At 47.5% G+C, this 27,526-nt stretch overlaps 1 protein-coding gene across 1 annotated transcript; it reads left to right on the top strand.

The window, feature by feature from the left end:
* Positions 1 to 376: 376 nt before the first annotated feature.
* Positions 377 to 27,526, top strand: Zkscan2 (zinc finger with KRAB and SCAN domains 2). Its single transcript, XM_004623128.1, has 8 exons — positions 377 to 781; positions 1,997 to 2,183; positions 4,692 to 4,783; positions 5,132 to 5,258; positions 9,853 to 10,527; positions 12,660 to 13,148; positions 16,046 to 16,959; positions 27,437 to 27,526. The coding sequence occupies exons 1-8, from the start codon at positions 377 to 379 to the stop codon at positions 27,524 to 27,526; spliced, it is 2,979 nt and encodes a 992-aa protein (XP_004623185.1).

Genomic DNA, 27,526 nt, shown 5'->3' with positions numbered 1-27,526 from the left:
GCCGACACACCCCCTTCGGGCCGCGGCAGTCCCGCCCATCCTCCGCGGGTCCCGGAGCCTCGCGCTCCGATCCGACCTTGCGCTAAAAGGGATGCACCCCGGGAAGGCACTTTGCGGGGCTGCGTCTTGTTTGGAGGAGAGGCCAGGTTTGGGGACGTGGGTACTCATGCAGCTTTGCGAGGGCCTAGGGTAGAGTTGATTCATCAGCCTGAAGCGCCATTGCTGCTGAAACTGCCGAGTTGCAGTTTGGGATTTTTTTTTTTTTTTTTTTCCTTTAACCTCACTGCTTTGCACGTTTCCAAAAACATTCGGCTCTTAGAGGCTTCTCAGAGCCCCGCTTTGAGATTTGCACCACCACGACCACCCCGCTTGCAGCATGGCTGCAGCCCTGGACCCCCAGATCAGCGTGCCCCTGGAGGTGGAGGGGTGTGTACTAATGAAGGTGGAAAAGGACCCCGAGTGGGCCTCGGAGCCCTTTGTGGAAGGACCGGACAGCACGGAGTGTGAGGCCTTTCGCAAATGCTTCAGGCAGCTCTGCTACGAGGATGTGACTGGGCCCCAGGAAGCGTTCAGTAAACTCTGGGAACTTTGCTGCCGGTGGCTGAAGCCTGAAACGCGCTCCAAAGAACAGATGCTTGAGCTGCTGGTGATCGAGCAGTTTCTTACCATTTTACCCAAGAAGATTCAGGCTTGGGCCCAGAAGCAGTGTCCAGAAAGTGGAGAGGAGGCGGTGGCCCTGGTGGTCCATCTGGAGAAAGAGACGGGGAGACTGAGACAGCAGGTGAGGAAGGGTTTTCTCAAGTTTTTGTATTTTAAAAAGGGGGTGGGGGCGCTGAGAGATAGCTCAGAGGCATAAGCACCTACCTGGCAAGCACAAGGACCCGAGTTTGTTCCCCAGCCCCACACGCCGGGTGCACACCATTTGGCCCCGGAACTGGGCGTGGTCTCACACGCCTTTGATCTCAGCGGGGTGGGGGGTGAGCCAGGAGGATATCTGCAAGTTCGAAACCTGCCTGGGGGCTACAAAAGTGAGCCCAAGACCAGCCCAAACTGCATAGTGAAACCCTGTCTCAAAAATAAATGAATGAATAAACAAATAAATGGTGGGAAAGACAGGTGAGCAAAGATGTTTTATAGAAAGAAGCAGTTACTATGGAAAGATAAATGGCACGCAGGAAAGACCCCTCAGGTGGGCCCACTTAAGAGGGGATCAGCACTTCATTTTAAAGGGAAAAACTTGTGACTGAAATACTCTCTTGCAAATGAAACTAACCATTAATGCTAAATATTTGTTTTACTCTTTGGCATGATATTTGCCGCAAAATGATAGAGAGATATGGTTATGTTCCACCGGTTCGACTTTTGCAGCTTGATCCTAAAAGGGCTATTTTTACAGAAACAGAACAAAAGCTTCATCGGTTACCCCAGAGCTTCTCTAATCCTTTAACATTCCACTCCGTGTTTTTTAAAGTCCTATCAGCGCCATTGTCTTGTCCCTCTTTTCCCATCTAACTGCTAGAGCTTTATGTCTCACTGGCCTCTCGTTAACCTCCTGAAGTCCTGCCGGCTTTGCCAGGTTTGCAGTTTCCTCCTGCAGGCTTGTAAGGATGCTCAGTAATAGAGTAATGTGGGGAATAATTCTGTAGCTTTCCAGCCTGCTGGTGAATATGTTCACACTCTCAGAACTTCTCTGTGAACCTAAAAATGACATAAGAACTCACATAACGGCTCTTGTAGTAAAGAGGAAGCTCTGTACTTTGCTGCTGATAGAGTTGCTCCCTATACATAAGCAATAGAAAGCGCCCTCTTGTTTCTTTCTACCAGAACTCCTACGTGGTACTGAGAGCCTAACACCTTTGTGCAGTTTCATCGGACAGAAATGCTCAATCCTGTCACAGCTTCTGTTCCTCTTGAGTATTATCCTTGGGAGAAATGGACCCTGACTTAGATCTCTGTCCCTCCCCGTTTCCACTATGGTATCGACTTTGTTTCCCAGGTGAGCAGTCCTGTACACTCAGAGAAGCGAGCCCCACTCGGAACAGTGTGGGAGGTAGCAGACTTTCAGCGCGAGCAGGCGGAGACCCAGCCCCGGCTGGTGTCTCGGAAGGAAGCTGGAAGCCTCCACGCAGGACACCAGGACCCACTGAGTCAGAAGAGAGAGCATCGGCTCTTACCCAGGAATGGTAAGCACTGAGCGCGTGCGCCATGCAGAGCCCGTGGCCGATTTAGGTTGTCACGCAGGCACTTGCTTGGCATAGAGTCCCCTGGATACGTGTGTGAAAGTAAGTTAAGGTGGAAAGACAAGCGTCGCTAACTTTAAAGTTGGGGACATGTGCGACCTAAGTAGGAAGAGATTTAAGGCGGCCGTGGGCAAGCCAGATGGCTCCAGCCACCCTGCGGTCTTTCAGGGTGATTTTAAGTTTCCATCTCCGAGCCTGTGTTTTCAGGCCTGCCCTGGCCTGTGTGCACTTAGCTGACTACAAACGATTTGGGCTGTTGGGAAAGAGCCCCAGGATGCTCGTGTCTGGAAAGCGCCGCAGAAGTTAAGGCGTCGCCATGCAGACTCGGAGGATAAACAGGAAGGCTTCGCAGGGTGCTCGTATCTGCCCTGTACACGAGCTGGTCCGGTTGAGCACAAGGAGGTAGATCTCAGCGCCCTCTCCACATGGGTTATCTCTCGTCTCCTGAAAGACCCAGGGCCTGCTGTTAACAGACTGTATCTTTCCTCTGCCCTTTCTATCTGATCATGGGCAAAAAATAGGAAAAAGGGCATGAATGCAAAGAGGCTGAGGGCTTGGGTCCTAGAGGCGCGCAGACCTGGGCTCAAACCCTGCCTGTTCCATTTTCATCTGTGTAACTTTGGCCATGTTACTCCACTCCTCAGACTTTCCCTTGCTCTCTCCCATAATGACAGAATTATCTTTAAACTTCATCTCTGCTGGATTTATAGTCATTCACCAAGAGATGATTCGCTATCCCATGCTCCACTTTCGTAGCCTCGGTTTTCCAGAGTTTACTCATGAGCATCAAAGCGCCCTTGATCACATGTATGACGTGGCTCCAGGGACCAAGAAATAGGTTGTGGGTCACGTGGCTCCAGTGACCAAGAAATAGGTTTAGTCCAGCAGATACCTCTTGGAGGTATTTTTGGCTTTTACCATCTCAAAGTGGTAAGGAATTCTTAAAGTGAAAAGGTTTTTCCTGTTCGAATATTGACCGGAGCATGGAGGATAGCAAATGAGATACAAGGTAGCTCCGAATGGTAAAATCATTCTAAAGGGAGAGCTGTGACCTCAGCTGTGTGTTTCAGGGAACGTTTCCAGAGCGATGTTTGACTTCTGACAAAATTAATGGAGCAAGGGCCCACAAGATAGCTCAGCGGACTAAGCGCCTGCTTAGGCAGGCACAGGGATTGGGGTTCGATCTCTGGCACCACATACACCCAGGCCCCACCCCTGGGTGCACTGAGACCAGGCATGTGTGGTGGGTGGTGTGGGCCTGTAACCCCAGGGCTGGGGAGACCGAAGACAGGAGGATCACCGAGTGTCCAGTCTGTGTAGTGAGACCCTGTACCAAATACATTTTTTTAAAAAAAGAGGGGCCAGTGAGATAGCTTAGTGGTCTAAAACACCTGCTTACACAAGTTTAGGCAGGCACAGGGGACTGCAGTTCAATCCCCACCCCACATGCTGAGCCAGCCCTGCCCGCGGGGTGGACTTGAGCCAGCAAAAAATAAATGAAAATAGCGGAGCAACTTTTGAGTTCTTGGTGACATAAGGGTCTACTTAGTAATTTCTTTTTCATTAGTATAGTATGGAATATACAATAATTATGTTCATCTTGGGGGTGCTACATATCCACAGGCATCTTTTCTATTTTTGTCTTTTTTGAGGCAGCATCTCCCTGTGCAGTTCAGGCTGGCCTTGAGCTCGCTTTGCAGCCCAGACTGGTCTCAAGTTCACGGCAGCCCTCCTGCCTCAGCCTCCGAGTGCTGGGACAACAGGCGCCTTATTGTATCACAATCATGTTTACTTCCCTGCCTCCCTGCCTTGCTGTCTGTGGTGCTCATTCGTAAAGCTCTCCCCGGGTAGTGAGTTTCAGGGAAAAAGACCACAAATACACTTTATAAAAGACTTTGCATCTCCTTCCCACTCCAACAGGGTGCGCGCCACGTCTGCCCTCTCCTGTGCAGCAGTGTTTGCCGAGTTCTTCCTGGCGCCCGCCATTCCCAGGGCCCGACCTTGCACTGAAGTGTGCAAACTTAGTTTGCACACCAGGCCAGCTTGTTTTGGTTCACTTGCAGATAGCTTTTGTTTTGACATTTTGTTTTGCTTTTAGTTTTCAGGCTTTAAGATTTGGGATTTCATGGAAGTGTAGCATTCTGGTGTCTCTTGGACAAAATTAGAAGCTCTGCCTCTAGCGGTGCCCCGGTCTCCTGGGGAAGCGGCCGTGGAGCTTTGGCCGAGCCTTTTCAGTGGGGCGCGTGCTCTCCAGTTGCCCAAGGTTCCCAAAACCACCTGGGTTTGTAAGCCTGACTTTAGGGTAGTAGAATTTGGGGCCTTGCTCTGAATTCATTGGCGGATGATCAGGGTGTGTCTGCTGGCTTTGATGCATGCCATTCCTTAGAAGGAGAAAAACATGGATGAAGGGTCACCGTCCAGAATACTGATTGTTCCTTTCTCTTCTTATAGCTCGGGCTTCTCCCTGGGTTCCTGTCCCTGCTGACAAATGGAACAGCATAGGTCAGGAGGTGACAGCCACACGTCTTGCTGCCAGGTCCCAGGTAAAGTGTGATTGTCCTCTCTGGCCTTCAGGGGGGTGGGCGGTTCAGGCACAGTGGTGTCCTCAAATTTTTGTACTCTGTCCAAGAGATATTTCCCCCCTTAATTTTAGTTTTTCTGAAAAGATTGCTCCCAGTCTTGTGCCTCCCGGTCCTGCTTGCTGCGCCATCTCCCTTCCTCATCCCATCTCGCTTTTCCTTCCCACACCTTCTGCTTTGTGTGGTGCACGGGGCACCCTGGGCTCGCGGTCTCCAATCTTCCACAAGGCCCTTCCCTGCTGTCTCCATAGCGACCCTCCTTTGAGGCCCCGTGGCTTCGCTTGGTAGTCATTGGCCATGGTGCTGTTACAGGAACCAGTGAAAGGTGTCCACATGGTAAGAGGCTTTTCCTACAAAAAGACCACGCATCGGATCCCCACTCACAGGGACGTCTACCGGGAAGGCAGGACGGAGAACTCTGGGAACACCGTCGCCCCAGGTAAGGGCTCTTTCCCTCCACTCACAACAGACCTGGAGCACACTTACGTGTTTTTTTTTTTTTTTTTTTTTTTTTTTTTTTTTTTTACAGATGAAGAAATGGTTTGCTTCAGTTGTTGGTGCCTAAGGCAGTGTCCTGGTCCCTTAGTGTGGTCATTTAACCATGTCCTCTCACCTCACCCACCCATTCCACTAGTAAGAAGAAAATGCTCCAATAATTTAATAGTGGAATCGTAATCTTCAGTATGTGACTAAGCAGTTGATAGAGATGGCAGTGACACACGACTGCGTGTAGTTACGTTATGGCACAGGTGCGCACATCCCCTGAACTAATCCATCAAAGTTTAATCCAGCGCCGTAGCGTCAAGGTCTGTTCAGGCGGCTTCCATTTGGCAGTGGTAACCCAGCACCAGTGTGGGTGGCCTGTGACTGGGTGCGTATTCATTGTATGAACAGAATCTTACAAGGCAGTGACTTCAACCCAGCAGCACTGATAGTGTGTGGGCACCATCTGGACAGCGCAGGTTCACAGGCGTGCGGGCCGCCTGCGTGTCGCTCTACAAGCAGAACGCTGGGGACCTGGCTTTGCTCGAGCCGGGGGAGCGAGGACGACGCATTCATATGTGAGCACTTCGCATTAGTTGAACTCTACTTAAGAATAAAATTATATTGTAGACCAATTTATAAGCAAAAGATAAAAAAATGTATAAATTAGAGATGCTGCAGCCCTGGGCTTCCTAATGGTAGCCAGAGCCATGGGGCTATTTAAATTTTGTTGGATTACATTAATTAAAATTAAATAAAATTTAAAACTCAGTCCCTCTCTGGCAGTAGCCATAGCTAAGCTATTGAGCAGCTGCACTGGACAGGATAGAGAGTGTTTCCATCGCCGCAGAAGGCCCGACTGGACGTGCGCGTGGATACTACAGCAGAGAGCGTGAGGTGAGCCGCAGCTCACTCAGCAGAAGAGGGCACGCCGGCAGTCTAGGACTAAGCTGCAGCTGCAAAAACGACCAGTTCAGGGGCTGCAGAGATAGCTCAGCTGTCTAAGCGCCTGCCTGGCAAGCGTAAGGACCCAGATTCTATCCCTGGTACCACATGCCGTGGACCCTGCCCTGGGCATGCCAAGCCAGAGGCCCAGACTAGGTGTGGTAGCGCACGCCTGTAATCCCAGAACTGGGGAGGCTCAGACAGGAGGATCACCATGAGTCTAAGCTGCATGGTGAGATCCTGTACCAAATACATAAATTTTTTTTTTAAATGACCAATTTAAGATGATACCCAATAACAATTTTTTTTAAATTTTATTTATTTGGTACAGGGTCTCATTACACAGCTTGGACTCATAGCAATCCTCCTGTTTTCAGACTCGCCAGCGCTGGGATTACAGGCATGTGCCACCACGCCTGGACTTGGTTGCTGGCTCAGCACACCCAGGGGGTGGGGCTGACCCAGCTTGCAGGACCAGGATCGAACCCTGGTCCCTACACTTGCCAAAACAGGTGCTTAGTCCACTGAGCTATCTCGCCGGACCACAACAATTTTTGAAAACTGAGTAGCAGCCAGCCACCTGCCTCGCTATGCATACAGAGCTCCACCGTTTCCCTGGCTCCTGTGGCATCCAGTGCTGGCAAAGTGCTATATCAGAGTCCATAGTGAAATCTGCCCTCGTGCAAAGGGACCATGCTTTCAGGATTTAAGTACAGTCTAACCCCCTTCATGTGCACTGTCACGTGGAACGATCCAGGTCAAGACACTGACCCCTCTATTTTTAGTAGATTGTAAACTAGTGGCTCATGGGCTGAATCTTGCCCATGTACATATTTTGTCCCATACAATGTTTAATTTCCGCTGTGTCTTGAAATGTCAGACATCAGGCACCATGATCCACCTTCCTACACAACAACAGCGGGCCAGAGCTGAGTAAAGGGCTCGCACCCGACTGCCTGGGTCCCCATTCTGGCCCCGCCTTGCTTCCTCTGCCCACCTCGCCCACGTGGGTGCTGGAGCTTACCCGGCTGCACACCTGCTTCTCTAAACTAAAGGGCAGCCTGCACTCCCTCCCCAGAATTCTGTCAAGAGGGTTGGTTTGATGCTGCTCCTCTAGAACTTGTGAAGCCCTTCTGCAGGCTACGTGAAGACGAAAACCAAACGTTACTGCGTCCCTTTGGGCTTTGGATACTTACTCATGATCACCAAACTTTTCCACCAGCTTTTTGGATAGGTGGTGTGGTTCCTTAGGACACTGAGGCAGAGAGGTTCAGAAACTTCCGCTGGTCAGAAAGTAAGTGGCGTGGCTAGGATTCGAATTCAGAACGTCCTGATCTCTCAGTATTGTAAGTGCCACACTCTGAGTTTGCTTCCTGCTCCTGTATTTATTTTCTATTAATTTTACCAGAATGTCTCCAAAAGTTCCTTTTTTAACTATTTTGTTTTCAACAAATATTTATGGAAAATATATCTGTACCAATAATTTTATAATGCAGTCATCATAGATTATTTTTCTCCTTCATGCAGTAGAAAGTGGATTTCAGTCTCTTGGAAAAAAAAAAAAAAGTATCTTTGATGTGTTTCATACCATGAAGCTAAGTGTAAAACTTTTCTGTACGCCCTCCGTAACTTCCTTAAGCAAAACAGCTTCACTTTATTTCTTTGCTATTTTGAGTTCCCCTGAGCTTTTGTTTGAAAATTAAGCTTATTGGCCAAAATTTTTTTCCAGCTCTATTAGGACATAATTGAAAAAAAAAGACATAATTGACAACAGTGTATGTACTTAAGATGTAAAACTTGATTATACACTTGATTATTTTGTTGTGAAATAATTACCACAATTACCTTAGTGAGACTCTGTCTCAAAATCTACTGTCTTAGAACATTTCAAGTGTGCCATACTACTAACTGTGGTCACCGTGCTGTACGTGGGATCCCTAGAACTTGTCTTATAATGAAAAGTCCCTTACTGCTGGCCAGCGTCTCCCGTTTCTACCCCAAGGCCCTCGGCAGCCACAGTTCTAGCCCAGGCTCCACGTTTTTAGACTCTACTTATAAATGGTATTTATTTTTCTCCGCCTGGTTTATTTCACTCAGCATAATTCTCTAGGGTTGCAAATTCCAGGCTTGCTTTCTTTTTATGGCAGAACGCTCTACTTGATTGCTTGATCGCTACATACATACATACATACATACATGTTTTCTTTATTTTCTCGTTCGCTGTGTCCTTCCATGGACAGGCGTTTGGGTTGTCTCTACGTCTCGGCCATTGCCAGCAACGCTGCCGTGAACTCGAGGGCGCAGGCGTCTGCAGATATGACGCGCTGTCCTGCAGGCCAGGCACGGCGTGCGGAGTCACGTGGCAGTTCCGGTGTCCGTACTTCGGGGCACTTCCACAGTGTCCGTCAGGGCTGCACCGACCGCAGCACCAGCAGTCGGGGAGGCGCGGGGCTGCCCTGCACACCCGCCCTCTCCGGGCCTTCTCTTGTCTTTCTGCTCTTAGTGACTCCGATAGGTGTGATGCGGTCACCTCGTGCCGTTTGGTAGCTCTTCCCTGCTGTTCAGTGATGCTGAAACCTCTCGTGAACCTGCTGACCATTTGTGTTCCTCCTTTGGGAAGATGTCTTATTGGGTCCTTTGCCCATTTTAAGTACTGGATGGATGGATGGATGGATGGATGGATGGATGGATTTCTATCACGTTTTATGATTCTGGGTGTGCTTTAGATGGGAGCCCCTCACGTGATACGTGACCTGAGATCCCTTCTCCCGCGCTGCAGGTTCTCTTCCTCTCTTGACTGCGTCCTGTTCTGGGCAGAAGCACGTTACTTTAGTGTGCTTATACTTATTTTTGCTTCTGTTGCCTGTGCTTTGGATATCATAAAAATGCCCAAGACCAGAGTCAAAGAGCTTTTTCCTTGTGCTTTTTCTAGGATTTTCATCACCTCTGGCTTTATATGTCAGTCTTTAATATATTTGAACTTAATTTTTATAAGTTCTGCAGAACAGGGTCCAGTCTGACTCGCTCGCAGTGACGTTCTGCCTTCCCAGCGCCATTTACTGAACGGGCCATTTGTCCCCAGTGGCATATTCTTGTTACCTTGAGAAGTTAGTTGACAGTGTGTGGACAGGCTTGCTTCGGGGATTCCTGCTCTGCTCTTCAGGTCCTGCCGTGTGGCTGTGACAGCCCTTACTTGTCTGTCATGGTGCCCGTGCGTGCGTGCGTGCGTGCGTGCGTGGCGGTGAGCGTGGAGGAGATGTTGGGGAGACGCAGGCACAGCTATAAGTAACAAGCGCTGCTGGGTAACAGGCTCCGAGCCTCACGCAGCGTTAGCTATTGCGCGAAATGGAGGTGATGAAATACGCTGCTTAGCCTCGGAAGTGCCACTCTAAGAACTAGTCAAGAAAAGGAGTGGCGCATACATGAGAAGGAGAGTCATAGCAGTGTAGGCAACTGTACCACACGTCCTGAGAACGCCGCAGCGCGCATTCATGGCTGAGGCAGGCTCTGGCTGGAGCAAGTGGCCTGTGGGGGCGTCGCCGCAGAAGCCTGCGGTCCACAGTAGTGACGTGTGTCTCCTGTGAAATGTGTTTCTCTTGCTGTAGGAAATACCGTGTCTGTATCTAACAAGACAGCCCGACTGTGGGCCGTCGGCTCACGCTCCTCGAGTAAAAGAAACGTCCTGCGAAGCCCCTGCGCCCAGGGCCGCGCAGGCCGCGCCGGCCAGGGCCCCGCAAGGGCTGCTGGGAAGGCGTGGCGAGAGCAGCAGCGGCGCTGGGGCGTGGAAGACGAGAAGATAGCAGGCGTGCACTGGAGCTACGAGGAGACCAAGACTTTCCTCGCGATTCTCAAGGAGTCCCGCTTCTACGAAACACTTCAGGCTTGTCCCCGGAACAGCCAGGTCTACGGCGCCGTGGCTGAGTGGCTGCGCGAGTGTGGCTTCCTCCGCACGCCGGAGCAGTGCCGCACCAAGTTCAAAAGCCTCCAGAAAAGCTACCGGAAGGTGAGGAACGGCCACGTGCTGGAGCCCTGCGCCTTCTTCGAGGACATGGATGCTCTGCTGAACCCTGCGGCCCACGCTTCGCCTGCTGACAGGCCCGAGGAGGTGACGCCTCTGCCCAGACTGAAGAGGGCTGGCGGCAGCGGCGGCAGCGCCAGAGAGCAGGTCGCCGTGGTGGAGGAGGACGCTGCAGAGGACTCTGACGGTGACGAACTGGGCCTGGGCTTTGTCCACGAGCCTGAGGTTCACGGTGCCCCAGTCTTATTTCAAAACCTGAGTGGTAAGAGTTGTGCTGTTTCTTTTTCCTAGTGTGAAAAAAGAGAGTGCTGTCACCCCCAGCCTGCTGCTTTTGCTGGGGTGCGACCCCATAGCTGAGGTGCTCCCAGGTGTGTGTTGATGTCCCCAGCACAACTAAGTAACATCAGGGGTATCCATGAAGGACTGGCTGTCAGCATAGCATGCATTTTAAGTATTTGTGACTTTACAGGTAGAAGCAGGGAGTCTGAAGGTTCTAAGGACCTCGTATTATCTGAAAATTAGGATAAAGCAATCCGTTGTATTGGATTGTTACAAATTAAGGGTGTGTTGCTACACCACCTAAGATAACAGTAAAAAAAAAAAAAAAGTTACTATGGTAAAAGTAAAATAGAAATTTTTGTTTAATGTAAAAAGAAAACAAGAAAGAGAAACGAACACGAAATAGATAAATAGAAAAACGTGGTAGATATCAGTACAGATATATCACCAGCTATAAGTTTATAGAACTAAGATTGTCGCTTTTTTTTTAATCCTATGCATTGCTTACAAGGGATGCATCTTAAATACAAGAACACAGAGGTACTAAGATTGAGATAAGGGTTGGGATGTAACTCGGGGGAGAGCGCTTGCCTAGTAAGTGCCAGGCTCTGGACTCACTCCCCAGCACCATGGGATAAAATAAAATTGAAAATACAGAAATATACACCATGCAAAAGAAAGCTAGTGTTCAGTATTTGGGGAATGAACATACAGAATTAAGCTGCATGGCAGAAAATGCACCATCGAACTGCCCTGGGTGTCAGCACCCTCACTTGTTATGTGTGACCGGGAGGAATTACCTGGCTTATTTCAGTGTTCAGTGGGATATAGAGATTAATGCACTCTGAAAGTGCTAAAATATGATGTCGTCTAATATTGAGATGAGAAATTCTAACAATGGAGAGGTAAATCAAACTTAATCTGGGAGTTCAGCTGGATTTTTTTTGTTTGTTTGCTAGTTCAGGCTGCCTTAAGGGTGCGTCTAGTGCAGCTTGTGGAGCTGGGGATCGAACTGCGGTCCCCTGCACCTGACTGCATTTGCCCAAGCTGCGGTTTAAACAGCTGAGCTATCTGGCAAGCCCTCTGTCTGAGAGTTCAAAATAAACAATTCTGCTAAAAAGGTAGGCAGATTCCTTATGCATGTGCAGATACCTGCCAACTTGAAAATGCATCAGCACAAGGGTGGAAGGCTAGGGTGGTATCAGTGTGGGAAGCCAGTGATAGCAGAAACTAGAAGAAACTGCCCGATACAGGCTGAAGATAGAAAACAGTTTTCCAAAACGTAGCGTGCGCGAATGGCGCGTAGATGTGCGCTCTCAGGAGAAAGCATCGGTTGGGTGCAGCGTGTCACCTCCCGGCAGCAGAATGCTCCTGAGGACCTGAGCCATGCCGGACGTGTCTCGGATCTTCTAGGAAAGCTTGTTACAGAAGTGATAAGCCAGGGGCGGGGGTGCCCACCGATGATTGCAGCACTCAGGAGGCTGAGGCAGAAAGATTCCTGCATGTTCCAGGCCTGCCTGAGGCACACAGTGAGCTCAAGGGCAGCCAGAATTACAGAGTGAGCATCTGCCTCAAAAAAAAAAAAAAAACAGAGAAACAAAGACAGGAAAAGTGGTAAGCGCTTGGGGGTGGGGCAGATCCGGCGGGGCTCCGGGCCTTTAGTCCTCACCCCAGAAGAGGTGCTTCTGTGCGTCCCCAGGGCACAGCTGTGGCAGGTTTTGGGGACTATGCTTTAAGGTCACTTTAAATCTGGATGGAATTTCGACTTTATACCTTGGCTTAAAAAAATTACCTGTATTTTTCTTATCCAAAAATACAATGTTGCATTTTTTCTAGTTTATTTATATTTTTTAATTTTATAATACAGATCTCATTTCTTACAAAGTTTATTCCTAGATATATCATATTTCCTGGTGCTACCATGAATGAGAATATTTTTTTTTGGTACTAGAAATCAAACTAAGGGGGCCTGATGCTTGCCAGGCAGGTGTGTGCCACAGAGCTGTCTCCCGGCTCTTAACGTGATTATCTTTACTCTTGTTTTTGGTAGCATGGACCACATACGGGCTCCGCGCTGCGTTTCTTACATCTTTAATCTTTCTTCCTGAATGGCAGGCGTGCACTGGGGCTATGAAGAAACCAAGACTTTTCTGGATATCCTTCACGAGACTCGGTTTTACGAAGCTCTTCAAGCTTGTCATCGGAAGAGCAAGTTGTATGGAGCCGTGGCTGAGCAACTTCGCGAGTGTGGCTTCCTCCGCACGCCCGAACAGTGCCGCACCAAGTTCAAGAGCCTTCAGAAGAGCTACCGCAAGGTGAAGAACGGCCACGTGCTGGAGTCCTGCGCGTTCTACAGGGAGATGGATGCCCTCATTAACTCTCAGGCCTCAGCCCCTTCCGCCAGCAGCCCAGAAGCCCTGGCTCCCTCAAGGCGAGAAAGAGGGCCTGTGGAGGTGGAATCCCAGGAATCCACAGGCTGGGAACCTGAGGGAACCTCCCAGGAGGCAGTAATAGAAGATTCCGGCAGTGAAAGAATGAGTGAAGAGGAAGTTGTGCGAGAGCAGGAGTTCCAGGGGACCCCAGGTCTGCTGCAAACCCCAGCCGGTAAGGCTCATCAAGGGTTTTCAGTCTAAAAGAGGAGCAAGAGTGCTTACTGGGAAGGCTGTAGTTCTGGCTCATGGCTCGGGCATCTTAATCACTCAGCAGGTCCTTGAGCAGCACGTACTGTTTGAGGAGCAGGGATCGTAGGACGAAGCGGGTCCTGCTCTCAGGGGCTTCTGAGGTGGCAGCGCTGCCCCACTCAGATTCTGCTCACTAGCTCTTTGAAGCTCAGCCTCGCTTTTTGTCTGTGTGGGTCAGACAGTGTCTTGTATCCCTCGTGGAAGAACTGGGAATTACGTGGGAGAAAAGAATAGGGATGAAGGATGCACAGCATCAAATCAGACATATCTCGCAGCTGTGGGATGTTCATGAAGGAATGGTAGGCAGAGGCAAGTGAGAGTCTGCCTTCTGGCCCTGAGCCCCACCAGCCCATTTCCCGCTGGCCACAGGACGCCCTCATAGGCATGTGTTGTCGGTAGCTCAGACTTAACAGTATTTAAAACTAAAGTCACCATGGTGCATCTCATACCACAGCTCTCCGTGTGCTCTCCTTCGCGTATCTGGATTCAGGTCTCTGGGGGCAGCTTCAGCACCTTCTCATTCATCACTTACCTCCAGGCAGGTGGCACATTTTTAGAAGACTGCATCGCAGTGTTGCGTCTGTCTGCCTTCTCTTTGGTTGCCATAGCCACGACCCCCATTGAGTGTTGCTGTTTCTTGCCTAGACAGTTGTAAGATCTCCAAATTAGATATCCTCATGCACACTTGTATTACGGTCCCACAGTCATTCTTGATCTGTACCCGTCTTTTGCTTCTACCTTATGTATTTATATTTTCTTTCCATGTGTGTGCTTTTTCAAAACTAGTCCCTCTTCCCTCCACACTCCCTCATCTTCCACATCACTTCCTGCTGTTCCCTCTGCCTGACGTGAGCTTGGCTCTTTGTATCTCCGTGTCCACATTCTTCCTCAGCTCCACAGACGCCTCTGTCATGGCACAAGATGCCCTACGTGTCCCAGACCTCCCAGTAATGAGAGCGTCTGAAGGATGAGAGTGCTGCCTTTCTGCAGATCCAGGAGACAGAACAAGGCATGAGGCAGTGCAGGGCTGATTTCTGAAAGCAGGTAACTCGGTATTGCCTGAATTGATTGGAGACTTGAGGCCCAGCCAAGAGAAAGTGACGTCTACATACAGTAGGGAAGAGTGTCATATATATCCCTAGCAGTATTTGTGTGGGAAAGTGCACAGGATAATTCCTGTGTAACTTTGATTTCAACAATTCTGGAGACAAAATTCTTGTAAATCTTGTTCTGAGGATGACCTTCAGATCTGTTGTCAGAGTATCAGGCTTTGTCTGAGTTGTCTGCTGGCCTGCAACACCTTCAAATCTCAGAATAATGTCAGATCAAAGGAGAAAACTGAAAGAACTCCTACATGAAAAATATGGTGGGTAGGTCTCCTCACTCACGTTGATGGATTGATTGATGAGTGCCCATCTCTCTTGCCCATCTCTCCCTGCCCGCGTTGTCGCTGCCGTACTTGGCCTTGAGCATGATGAGCAGTCTCACATGAATGCAGAGGAGGAAGACAGCATTGAAATTGGCAGGTAGAAACAAGGCAGCCTAACACATGTTTGAGAACAGAGCTTTGAGTGACAAACCTGGACAAAGCTTGAGTTCTCGGCTTGGGAAATACTTCTAGAAGCCATGTGTGTCTTTCAGGTGTTAGGTACAGGGAGCAGAACACGTGGGAGTAGAGATGAAAGAGGATTGGCCATAAGTGGCTCGCTGTCGAAGGAAGGAAGTGGTTCACAGAAGTTCGTTGTTCCTGCTCTGTACTTTTCATGTCTCATAATGAAAAGTTAATGCAGTAGTACAGTTAACAGATGACCGGGAAGGAGTCAGATCAGAGATGTGTGACTCCAAAGCTGCGTCTCTTCATGTCGTGCTGTCTGTCCAGGAAACCTCACAGCAAAGCTAGATCCAAGATGTGCCATCTAGTGAATGTGGCTGTGGTTGAAAGGGTAAAAAGAAAGTAATTCCAACTTTGGGAACAGTGAGGACTAAATTTGAGTTAGTGTGGTCTAGAGGATAGCCAAAAAGAAAAAGGACAAGAGAAAGTGGTCTTGGCAGGATATAATTAGCTACTGATAAAGTTAGAAATTGCTTTGGGAGTTTGGAACTGGGCACTGGAATCTGCTGCAAAGACTGGGGTAGTGTGGCATGGTGTGAAGTAACGAAAACAGCATGAATTAGAGCAGTGTTCCCCAACTACTTGGCACCAGGGACTGGTTTCATGGAAGGAAAAATTCCCCAGGTGGTGAAGGGCAAGATTGGGGTGATCCATTCTCCAGGAAGCGCACAGCCGATCCCCCACTTCCCACATGCAGGTCCCAGGAAGGCTCGGGTTCCCGGGAGAGTCCATGGCCCTGCTGGTCTTACGAGAGGAGGTGCGCAGGCAGTACTGGACGCCATTGGACACCGTTGTCAGGGCACGTGAAGCTCTGCTCATCCGCCGCTGCCCACCCCTGTGTGGCCAGAGTCCCTGCAGGCCACAGACTGGCGTTGCTCTGTGCTGCAGGGACTGGGAACTCCTGAAGTAGGAGTGCGGCTCCGGGGAGTTGAGTTGCCTCCTGGTTAGTCAGGGTGGGGTGCGGAACTCCTGGTTAGTCAGGGTGGGGTGCGGAACTCTGTTCAGAAAGCACGTGAAGCTGTTCAGTGTGGTCAGGGTCATCAGCGTGCCAGTGTGATTGAAAGAAAATAAGGCATCTCGAAGAAGTGTCATAAGGCCCAAGGCCCAAGAAATTTGTGTCATAGTATGCTAAAGATTGCAGACCTGGTTGTTTCTGTTAATACAGAACTTGTTTTAAATTTGCATGTTTGTTTTTTTTTTTTTTTCAGATTTTGAAATTGGAAGTAGCATCAAGGAAGACCTAACACAGGTAATATATAAGGACGCAGAACCACATAGGGCATTAATAGAAAAACCTAAGAGAGTTGTTTCCCAGAACAGTGATCCCAGCAGATACCACAAAAGGGAATGCATCTCAGGAAGACAATGGGAAAACTTCCAAGGCATTAGACAGGGAAAGCTGATGCCCCAGCCTAGAGATCTGGGGAAGGCTGTGCTACATCAGAGGCCTTTCATGGGGAGGAGACCCTACAGACTTCTCAAGTACGGGGAGAGCTTTGGAAGGAATGCTCGTCTTATGTGCCGGCTGACCCACCAGAAGGAGAACCCTTATAAGTGCAGTGTCTGCGGGAAGTGCTTCGGCAGGAGCAGGAGCCTAATTAGACACCAAAGAATCCACACAGGGGAAAAGCCTTTCAAGTGTCTTGACTGTGGGAAAAGCTTTAATGACTCCTCCAATTTCGGAGCCCACCAGAGAATCCACACAGGAGAGAAGCCGTACAGATGTGGGGAGTGTGGAAAATGCTTCAGTCAAAGCTCTAGTCTTATTATCCATCAGAGAACCCACACTGGTGAGAAGCCCTACCAGTGTGGAGAGTGTGGGAAAAGCTTTACCAACAGTTCTCATTTCAGCGCTCACCGCAGAGTCCACACTGGAGAGAATCCCTACAAGTGTGTGGACTGTGAGAAAAGCTTCAGTAACTGCACACGGTTTCGAGAACACCGGCGGATCCACACTGGGGAGAAGCCCTATGGATGTGCCCATTGTGGCAAACGTTTCAGTAAGAGTTCTGTTCTCGCCAAACACAGGGAAATTCATGTGAGGGAAAAGCCTGTGCCACCTGCCACCTCTGTGTATTCCCCAGAGAACCCACTGAGAGGGAAGACTGATGACTTCAGGAAGGCATTTGGATGATGAACGCCCTCAGCTGTCTTACTCCAGCCTCACTCAGAAGTAGTCTTCTCTTAGCACTAAAGTGTAATTCCCAGGATAAATTTGAGATTACATAAGACTTATCCTGTTCTTACCTCTGCCTCTACCTTGGTCATCTCACCTCTCTGCTGCTCCACTTCTCCGTAGTAGAGTGAGGAAGACAGACGAAGGTCTTCTGAGCATGTTGAGGTCACTGCTGTTGGATTCCTGAGTTCAGGAACGTTCAGGATCCTTTCAGGTGGCTGAGAGGTGTTCATGGAAATAAATGCCAAAAGGATTTTTGTTGTTGTCTACTGCAGGAGACCCTGGATGCAACTTGGTAACAGATTTTCACATTTTGGTAGAACTTTCAGGAATCTGATCCACCTCAATATAGAAGATACTGACAAAAGGAGAGTAAAGATTTGATAGCCTCCCTAAGAAACCTGATGCAGCATCCTGTTGACCCACATAGCCAGGGAAGTTTCTCTTTGTGGCCCATGAAGTCCTGGCACTGCCCCTTGCCGTCTGCCACAATGAGAAGCAGATGGCCACCCGTCATCCCCCCAGTCCCTGAAGACTTGCATTCCCGTGCTGCAGCTTTGCAGCCCCAAGTAATTCCAGGCTGTTCCTCTTCTCGTGAGGCTTACACTTACCTCTTGACTGTTCCAGGTGCTCTCGTCAGACTCTCCTGAACTACCATGCTATCTGCAGATTAACTAGGATGCATGCTTGTGTCTCATTAAGATGAGGTAGGGCTTCGGCACACTCTAATTCCACTCTGTAGCTTCTCTGGCTCTTACCTAGAATGTGACTGTGTGGTAGCCTGCTGTATACCTCCCGGCCCACACTTCAGTATAATAGTGTTTCTGAAGTTGTAAGAGAACAGGGAAGAAGTGAGATAGACACCTGAAGTGTTGAGTGGACTCCTCCTGAGTGTTAATCGCCTCAGTCCAAAGCAAACTTTCAGGTGCGGTGGTTAGCGGCGCCAGTCTCCGCATCTGAGGATCCACTTCCTTGTTCATAGGCTCAGAAGCCTAACTGTATATCCCTGAATAATTGTACAACTCTACAGCTCGCTAAGTGAAAGTGGACATATTTACAGAAACTTCCAATCCAGAGTGCCATTTTTGCTTTCCTGATTTAGGTTTGTCTGGAAAATCTCTTTGATAACCCCCAGCACCACCCTAGTAAATATGGATAGAGTAGGTTAGATGGGGGAACAGTTAGCTCATGTATGGAATTACAGATGAAACCCAGGGATCTGCTCTTTCGGAGCCAGTTGCTTCAGGGTGGGCCAGTGGCACTTAGACCCTCATACACAGCTAACCTACAGCGGCTTTGCTCTGGGGTGGGAGGAGTCACAAGTCTAAAATATAACCAGAGTCAGGACTATACACAGATTATTCTTTTGTTTTTAATCTCTCCCTTCTTTGTCAAATGCAGCCTCATTTGAAGGCACTAAGGGTTAGTATTTTTTTCTTCAAGTAAATTTGAATCTTTTGAAAGCTGTTCAGCAGAGTACCAAGGAGAATAAGCACTGTCAAGAGAAATCCTACTTATGTTGCCAGAATAGGATGTGGCCTGTTGGGAGACAGGTGACTCAGGTAAACGCTGATGAATGTTTCCATTTTGCATTTATTGGAAATGTTCTGATTGTTAACATCAACATAGTTGATCTCTGTGTTGTCTGAATTATGGACTCTAATAGTACATGCAGTGTCATGTTGGTATTGTGCCTAGCACAGCAAAAAGTGTGTGGTGCCAGTGGGCTTGTGCTTATATTGTGTAGGTGTTCTGGAATTCCAACTCTAGAGAAGATGCACATTAATACAAATCACCACTTAGTAACTGTGTACACAGGATTGATAATTATATGGAAGCATGATTCAGGAAAGTAGATAATATATTCATAAATAATTAATAAGCACTATTTTATGTAAGACCATGTTCTGGCGGTGGTGGGATATGCAAAAAATTATAAAAGGGGGCCTCATGCCTGTACTTAAGGAAGTTACAACATGATCAAGGATGTGCAAGGCAAAAAATAATGCCCATTACATCCACGTCAGTTGCATGAGGTCAGTCATGAAGAAGTCACCTTCACTTCCTGAACAGTTCTCCAAAGTCCAAACCTGAAGTCATACTTGGTTCCACTGTCCTCACGCTCCCCCAGTGGCAGGAAGGCTCAAGGCCTTGCTTGTCTGCAGTGGGACGTTCTCGTGTCTGGAATCCAGCTAAGGTGGAAGTCCCATCCCCGCCGCACACCCCGACCCTAAGCAGGCTGCTGGCTGCTTCAGTGAATCTGTCTCTGTCTGGACTAAGTAGATCTCGTCCACCAGGGCAGACCAAGTTTACTGTCTCCTGCATTTTCTCTCAAGCTCAGGCATGAAAGTTAAAGTGAATCATCACAATTCTAAGGAGTTTATCTGTCGGACCACACAGCATTGCTTTTGTGAAGATCGATAGGCAAATCTGTTGTTGTTGTTTTTTCCCTAGATCTCAGTACTGCTTTGATTCTTAGCCAAAAAAGTTTTTATCTTACAAACACTGTGATTTATAAGGTACTGCTTGCCCTTTGTTCTGGCTGCTACAAAGCCCAACCGAAGTCCACCTCAGCCAATTCCTACCCTGAAATTACTTAGATCTGCTCTACTTCTTCGAGATTGCCTCAAATCTTGTGTTTTAGAAGCGGTATAAACAAGCATTTGATTCTCTGACATCTGAGGCATTTTAGAAACTGAGTTCGTATTTCCTCCATAGGTTTGTATTGATTTCCACAGATATCTCTAATTATCACTGATTATTGAACAGTTAACCTAATTCATCTGGAAGGAAACAGTTTTTTTTTATAAAGAGAAAAACTTCACACATACCTGAACAGCTTAGGGCAGCCTGTCACTGGAATGAGTGTTAAGTCAGAAGCCAAAAAAAAAAGTTTTAGTCTTGTGACTACCACTTACTAAGTATTGCTTGACAGATCACAGCCTCTCTTTGAGAAGTTGAACTTGACTGCCAGCATTGCTCAGGTGCTTCCACTCAAGAGGCTGTGGAGCCAGGCTGAGGTGGTGAGGACAGGCTGCGGCCTAGCTCCCCACCGCATGGCACCTCTGGGTCTCACTTGATCTGCTTCATATTTGGGGGAGCGAAGGTGTAACCCTGAGGCCAGCAAGGAGTTGCTCACCAAGGAGAAAGTACAGGTCACTTGGGGTCAACAGCAGGCAGCTACCTAGGCACGCTGATGGGCGAAAGCAAGCGGAAGTGAAGAAAGTTTTATGAAATCGTGTGCTCAGTGAGTGTGAGCAGTAAGGGAGCTGGGGAGCCTGAGTGAAAGGAGTGCTGAACAACCTGTCTAACTTGAGCCCTTGCCTGTCTGAAGGCATTCCAAGACCTAGTACAAATGGTTGTCTCATTGTTCTGTGTTAATGTTTACTTAGCTGTCTTCTTGAAAACTTATGTGTGAAATAAATGTCTACAACAAATGGCTCCCCTTGCTTTCTGCTGTAATTTGAAAGATGTCTTTACATTAAAAAAATTTGAGGTAAAAGTGGGAGCTGTGGGTGTGGCTCAATGGTAGAGCTCTTGCCTTGTAGGCACAAGGCCCTGAGTTCAATCCCCAGCAGCACAAAAAAAAAAATAGTGAAAGCTAATTGTGCCAGCAGGTAAGAGAATTTCCGGTTCCCTCCTGGTCACAGCTGCAGCACACGACTAGCAGAGAGGAGCCTTTTGTGGATCCACTGCTGTCCCTGCATAGCAGCCCTCAGATTGCTGTCACTACCTCTGTCCCAATTAATGGCTGGCTGTGAGGCTAGGGCTGTGTTAGCACTGGGTAACACATGCTGAACATGCTTCTGACGAGGCACTCACCCCTCCGCCTAAGGTGGGGAAAATCGTGAAAGTTGCAAAAGAGTGTAGGGAAGTTGAGCTTTACCTGCACTTAGGGTCTTTGGCTGGACATAGAACGTGAGCAGGAGAATGTCTGCGTTTTCTGGGTAGCAGCCAGCTGGGCAGCTGTTGCCCAGGCAGTTGTTCCTGTCACAGTGCCTGTTACTACTGTCTCCTACAAATAGCTGGTCACTGTAGTGATGCATAGTTGCTCACTGTGATGCATATTGTGAGACCCAGTCAGAGGTAGCCAAGTACTCTGCCTTTGTGTTCCCCTCACAGACCTCATGAAAACCTTCCCTGAGCCTTCAGGGCCTGGAATTTTGGGAATGATGATCAGTGCCCATCAACGAATAAATCCGCCTCCAGATCCTGGGTGTCATTTTGATGTTTCTGTTTGCTGTTATGTCTGGGAAAACTGACTGTGCTGACCTCTTTGGTCACTGGCCCTGATCCTCGTGAATGAAGCAATGACCTCTCCAGGTCCTGAGGGGAAGGCATGCCTTCAGAATTTCTCAAGTCCCCTGGGAGGCCTAGAGGAGCATTCTTGGCTCCCTGCTGAGTGGCTCACATTGGAACCAAAAAGAAGGATGCAGTCTCCCTACTTGTCTGTGATTTTAAAAAAAAGGCACCTCAGTCTGTCACTCCTGCTCAGTTCCAGCAGGAAAGCCTGATCCCCTCTCTTTAGGACCATCCTCAAGCTAAGGGGTTGGAATGTTTAACCTCTGAGCACCTGCTGAAATAAATGTGCAAGCGAGTGGAACAGACAGCAGAAGCCATAGGCTGCTCCGTCTGTGCACCAAGACTGGAAAGCACTGGTCACAGTGGCTCAGTCCCTCGCCTGCGGTTCTGTGGTGATCAGCATACGACCTAAGGGAGGCTGTGCACCTTCGTCAGCTAAGTCACGCCTGAACCCTCCAGGAGGCCTGGCCAGGTGGGCCTCACTCAAGGGTACACAACACACACAGGAAGTCAGAGATGGAAACTATTCAAAATCTGTGATCCCTTCCTATAAGAAAAAGGACTTTTCTGAGATTATGGAGTTAAAAATGAGACCAAACTGCTCCCCATGTCTCAAAGGAAAAAACAAGCCCACTCTTCTGAGAGTTCCACCTCGGCACCCTCACCGGCCACTGCCGTTGCTGCTGACACCTGTGGCTCCACTCCCAGCTACTTCAGCCAGTTTAACTGCTTCCAGTTAGCCATCACCTGCATTCAGTCTCAGAGGCCCTCTCTCTAGAGCCTTCTGCTTCTTATCCTGGTCAGATGACATCATCTAACATCCACCCAGAATGACTGTCAGCAATTCCTTCAGAGTTCCACATTTGCGGGGGGATGGGATTGGACTGTCTGCCCTGAGAAATGGCTTGCCATGGCTTTTCCCAAAGGTCGCCCTGCCTGGCAGCATAAAATCAGTCAAGTGTTTCTCAAAGGCATAAAGAGAGAAAAAGCCCATCAGTATTTATGCACAGACCCAATAAAACCCTTCCCAATGTGCAAGTTACAAGGACTGTGGGCATTCCCCTCTGTCAGAAAAAGTTACCATCACCCAGGCAACTGGGACTCTTGCCTCTTGCCCCATCTGGCAGACACAAACAACCTGGGAGGACATCTCACCAAGTATAAATTCTTGATAAGCAAGTCCCCATACTGCTTCTGAGAAGCCCCATCTTCAAGTTAGAAGTGAGTATCCCCTTTGCACCAAGCTAGGCAGCCTCCATCTCATTTAACTTTTCAGGAGAGGAAGATGATGGGTGCATCAGCCTGACACACATAACCACAATCCTGAAATTCTGAAAACTCTCCTCCCTGAGGTATGGGGGCCTGGCCATCAACCATGCCACCTCACCAAGACACCCATTGTCGTCAGTAGTTTGGAATCCTGATGGACTGTTACTGTTACTTCCAGATGTCACCTGATTTACATGTCTAAATCTAAAAGATGCCTTGCCCTGGGCCATGAGATTGGGCTATCAGCCTCTCTGGTTTTGCCATGCTGCGGTAACTTCTACCTACATCAAACGGTATCCTGTGCCATGTGAGACTCAACTAGAAGTTCACCTGCATATCCAGAGGTTTCAAAACCACATGTTTATAGACTGTCAAAGTGCCAAAATATGCCTCTCCTCCCTGAAAAGCCAGTTCAGGATCCCCAAGCTCAGTGCAGCTGCAGTTGCCCTCTGTCCTACAGTCATCCACAGCCTGCTGGCACACCAGCCTGGAGCTAACAAATGCCTTCTTCTGCCTTTGACTGACTTGCATCAGCTGCTTTTCTTGGCCTTTAACTGGGAAGACTCCAGTCCTGCACTCACCCTCCCAGTGGTTCAAAAACTTGTTCGCCCTCTTTGGAGAATTCCTCACAGCTGACCTCACTAGTTTCCAAGCACGAAATATTACTGCACTTCTGATTAATGACACCAAAGCTGCCTGTTAGGTGCCCACTAAGGAAGCCTTGGTGAACCACACTCAACTGAGGAGAGAAGCCCGCCATCACGGGCCTTGGTGAGCCATGAGGAAAGAACACACCTGCCAACCCTCCATAATTGTCGCAGCCCATCTCTGGAGGAACCCAGGTGCCTGGCCCATACCCCTACACCATGGAATGGCAGCCAGCACAGGAAGTGCCTGGGACACAGAAATATTGTCTGGAGAAGCCCAGGGTAACTCCACTCTAACAAACTCCTAATGTATGATTGGCTCAGTTCTGTAACTATAGAATTTGCTCCTAAGGTCTAAAGTACAAAATTAGTAGTTACCTAAGTTTGTCCATTTCTACATTGTACCTGATGCTATCGTTATTGCTAACTGTGCTACTGTAGCTAGGAGGTCACAGCTGCTGTACTCAATTGTTCTCCTTTGTATAACAATATGAAGAAGCTCTAGGGTAATAACTTCTCCATATCCTACACCAAAATGCTAGGAACAGAGGCAAACAGAAACAAACATTCCACTCTCAGTTAGGAAGGTACGGTCTTGAGACAGACACAAACCACAAGTCTCCTACACAGAGATGATATCTCTAAAGAACAGTTCTCCTAGAGAGACCTTGATACTACTGATATAACTACCTACTACCAAAGCTGACAAGGATCATCACAGAAAACAAACTTTTTTTCAAAGTTAGATATAGAAAATGTCAAGACAAAGGACCAAAATGTAATCTCAGACTTCTACCCCACCCAGAATATATCCAGGAAAAATGGACATAGAAGAAAATAGAAGTCACACACCTGAAATTTGTGAAATGATAGCTCTGAAGTAAAGAAACAACTTCAGGAGGCTGTAGAAAAATTCAGATCAGAAGTAATCTCTTAGGTTAAAAAAAAATGACAGCCATAATGAAAAAATTGTTCAGCATATCTAAAGGAGACATAAATTTTAAAAATAGAGGAATACAGGAAAATGATAGAAACCTTGAATGAACAATATAGAAAAAATTATAGCATGAAACAGATTCATAGAGACAGCCAGAAAATTAAACATTCCATAGAAAGCTGGCAAGCAGCTTGAACAAAACTGAAGAGAGACTTCAGATCTTGAAGACAGACTTCCAGCTAGTGATCACAAAAGGAATGAACTCTTAAAATTAACAAGGAAGCAGTAAATAACAATTGAACAACTGCAAAATGATGCAAAGAAAAATAATATAAAACTGACAAGTGTCAATGTAAAAGCAGGAGTCAACACAATGATATAAAAGAATATTTGCAGAAGTAGTAGCAGAAAATTACTCAAAAATGGAGAAGAATCTCATATACAGTTAAATGCATATAGAACTCCAGTGATCCATAAAAAAATTTATACCCAGACATATAATAAGATCCCAGAAATTCAGAACAAGAACATAATATCAAAATCTGTTAAAGAAAAGAAACAGGTCACATATAAAGGAAATCCCATGAGAAACACAGCATACATCAGATTTTATTTACAGGGTCCTGGTGATTCCTACCCCATGGGCCACCATCATGGAGGAATGGAGGATCTACTGGTGCCCTGTCCCACAGTCTGAGAACTTAGGCAGAGAGTGGACAGCTGTGAGGTCCTGGTGAGTTCTGCCCCATGAACCACTAGTGTGGAGGTGCAGTGGGGCCTACTGGCAGCCTATACCACCCTCTGAGAATGTAAGCAGATGCTGGGAAGCTGCAGGGTCCTGGTGAGTCTGTCCCATGCACACCACCAGTGAGGAGGTGCAGTGGGGCCTACTGGCAGCCTATACCACCCTCTGAGAACGTAAGCAGATGCTGGGAAGCTGCAGGGTCCTGGTGAGTCCAGCCCATGTGCACCACCAGTGAGGAGGTGCAATGGATCAGCTGGGCACTATCCCATGCAGCCCCATCCCAGTGACTGAGGGTGCAGGCAGATGTCAGGCAGCTGCAGGGTCCTGGTGAGTCCAGCCCATGCCCCTACCTATGCAGAAGCTTTGCTGAGCTTTGGCCAGCCTCCCCCACCTTGGAGAGTCCCACCCTGTCCTGCCACTTTAATGAGAACTTTACTGACCAATGCCCCACCCCTCTCCCACCACTGCTGAGTCCAGGTGATCACTGGGAGCTTCAAAAATGCCAAAATGAATGAGAAAAGGCAATGTAGTCCTCAAACCCACTCAGAATAAGTTCAGGAGACAAGGACATAGAAGAACTTGAAAATCACATACCTGAAATTATAGCAACATTAGTAAAGAAATAAGTCCATCCAGCCACAGAAGAAATAAGATCAGAAATAATCTCTCCAGTCAAAAAAGAAATGACAAAAATTGTAAAAGATTTGCTCAGCAATCTAAAGACATAGATTAAAAAAATAGAATAAAAAAATTTAAAACTGATGGAAACACTGAACAAACAATAAAGGAAAAAATTAAAATGCATGAAACAAATTCAAATGATATCCTGATATTCAAGAAATGAAAAATTCAATTGAAAACTGGCAAAACTGCTTAAACAAAACTGAAGACTTTCAGACCTAGAAGACAGTGGTGCAGCTAATGAATGTGAAAAGAAAGATCTCCTAAAACTAACAAGGAATCAGAAAATAACAATTCAGCAGCTATAAGATGATGTAAGAAAACGTAAGACTGATTAATGTCAGCAAAACAGCAGGAGTCAGCACAAATGACACAACAAAATGTTACTTGCAGAAGTAGTAGCAGAAAAGTTCCCATGCATGAGAGAATCTGACATACAGTTAAGTGAGGCATATAGAACTCCAGTTAGCCATAATCGAAATAAATCTACACTTAGACAATAATAATCAAGATCCCAGAAATTCAGCAAAAGAACAGAATATTAAAAGCTGTTAGAACAGATTACCTACAATGCAAAGCCCATTAGAATCTCAGCAGATTTCTCAATATAGACTGTCAAATCAAGAAGAGCTTAGAGTGAAGTATTTCAGGTTCTGAAAGAAAATAATTTGCAACTCCGGTATATGTACCCTACAAAACTATCTACAAATTCAATGGCTGGATATAATTCTTCCAAGACAAAGAACGACTGAAGAAACCCATGACCACCAAATCAACGCTACAAAGAGTACTGACAGTCTAGAAAGAAACAGAAACAACCACAATGTTAAGAACAAAAAAAAAGGAAGCAACTAGTTAGTAATTAAAAAAGCAAGAGCAAGTAATTTGAGCCAGCAAGATGGTTTGATGGTCTAAAGCATCTGCTTAGGCAAGCTTAGGCAGGCACAGGGGACCACAAGTCAATCCCCAGCACCACATACCGCACCAGCCCCAACCAGCCTCAGGGCAGGCTGAGCTGGCCAAAAAAAAACAAGTAACTTTAAAAAGGGGGAAAGTACAAACCTATAGCAGGAAAATAACATGGCAAAGATAAGCCAATACATATCAGTTATAACCATCAATGTAAAAGGCCTCAATTCACCAATCAAAAGAAACACACTGGTAGAGTGCATCAAGAAACAAAATCCAACAGTATGATTTATATAAGTACAAAACACGTTTAAGCCAAAAGGAAATTCACAGATTGAAAGTCAAAGGATGGGAAAGAATACTTCATATGTTAAGAATCTAGGAAAAATCAGGGGCAGCTATTCTGGTTGACAACACTGTCAATGTAAAACCAGGAATGATTAAAAGAGATAAAAGAGCTCACTACATACTTGTTAAGGGAAAACTGCAAGTGGAAGAGATAACAATTATAAATATATATGCACCCAATGTAGAAGCACCCAAATAATGAAGACATATTTTAACAGACAAAAAAATCAAATTCTAATGGAGAACACACCACCGTCAAAACATATCAGCTAGGCAAAAGAATATCAGTAAATAGAGGCGGTGGTGGTGGCTTCTTTTGCAACTATAGCCAAGATTAAGGTTTGGGATCTTCGTGTCAAGAAGAAGAGTTGTGGGAAGAGCTGGACGACCTGAAAGTGGAGCTGTCACAGCTGTGCGTCGCTAAGGTGGCAGGCAACGTGGCATCCAAGCTGTCCATAAATCCACTGCCCATGTTCTCATTGTCATCAACCAGACCCAGAAAGAAAACCTCAGGAAATATTACAAGAGCAAGAAGTACAAGCCCTGGACCTGCAGCCCAAGAAGACTTGAGCCGTGCGCCGCCAGCTCAACAAGCATGAGGAGAAGCTGAAGACCAAGAAGCAGCAGCGGAAGGAGCGGCTGTACCCTCTGCGCAAGTTCGCTGTCAAGGCTTGA

The sequence above is a fragment of the Octodon degus genome, unplaced genomic scaffold (genome assembly GCF_000260255.1).
Source record: "Octodon degus isolate 3935 unplaced genomic scaffold, OctDeg1.0 scaffold00001, whole genome shotgun sequence".
NCBI classification, from domain to species: domain Eukaryota; kingdom Metazoa; phylum Chordata; class Mammalia; order Rodentia; family Octodontidae; genus Octodon; species Octodon degus.
This window is presented reverse-complemented; position numbering and strand designations above follow the sequence as displayed.

Excerpts from the sequence above, each read along its gene's own strand:
- Zkscan2 (XM_004623128.1), top strand. The coding sequence starts at position 377 with ATGGCTGCAGCCCTGGACCCCCAGATCAGCGTGCCCCTGGAGGTGGAG. Across the intron at positions 782-1,996 it reads CGGGGAGACTGAGACAGCAG|GTGAGCAGTCCTGTACACTC; the intron begins GTGAGGAAGGGT and ends TTTGTTTCCCAG. Across the intron at positions 2,184-4,691 it reads TCGGCTCTTACCCAGGAATG|CTCGGGCTTCTCCCTGGGTT; the intron begins GTAAGCACTGAG and ends CTCTTCTTATAG.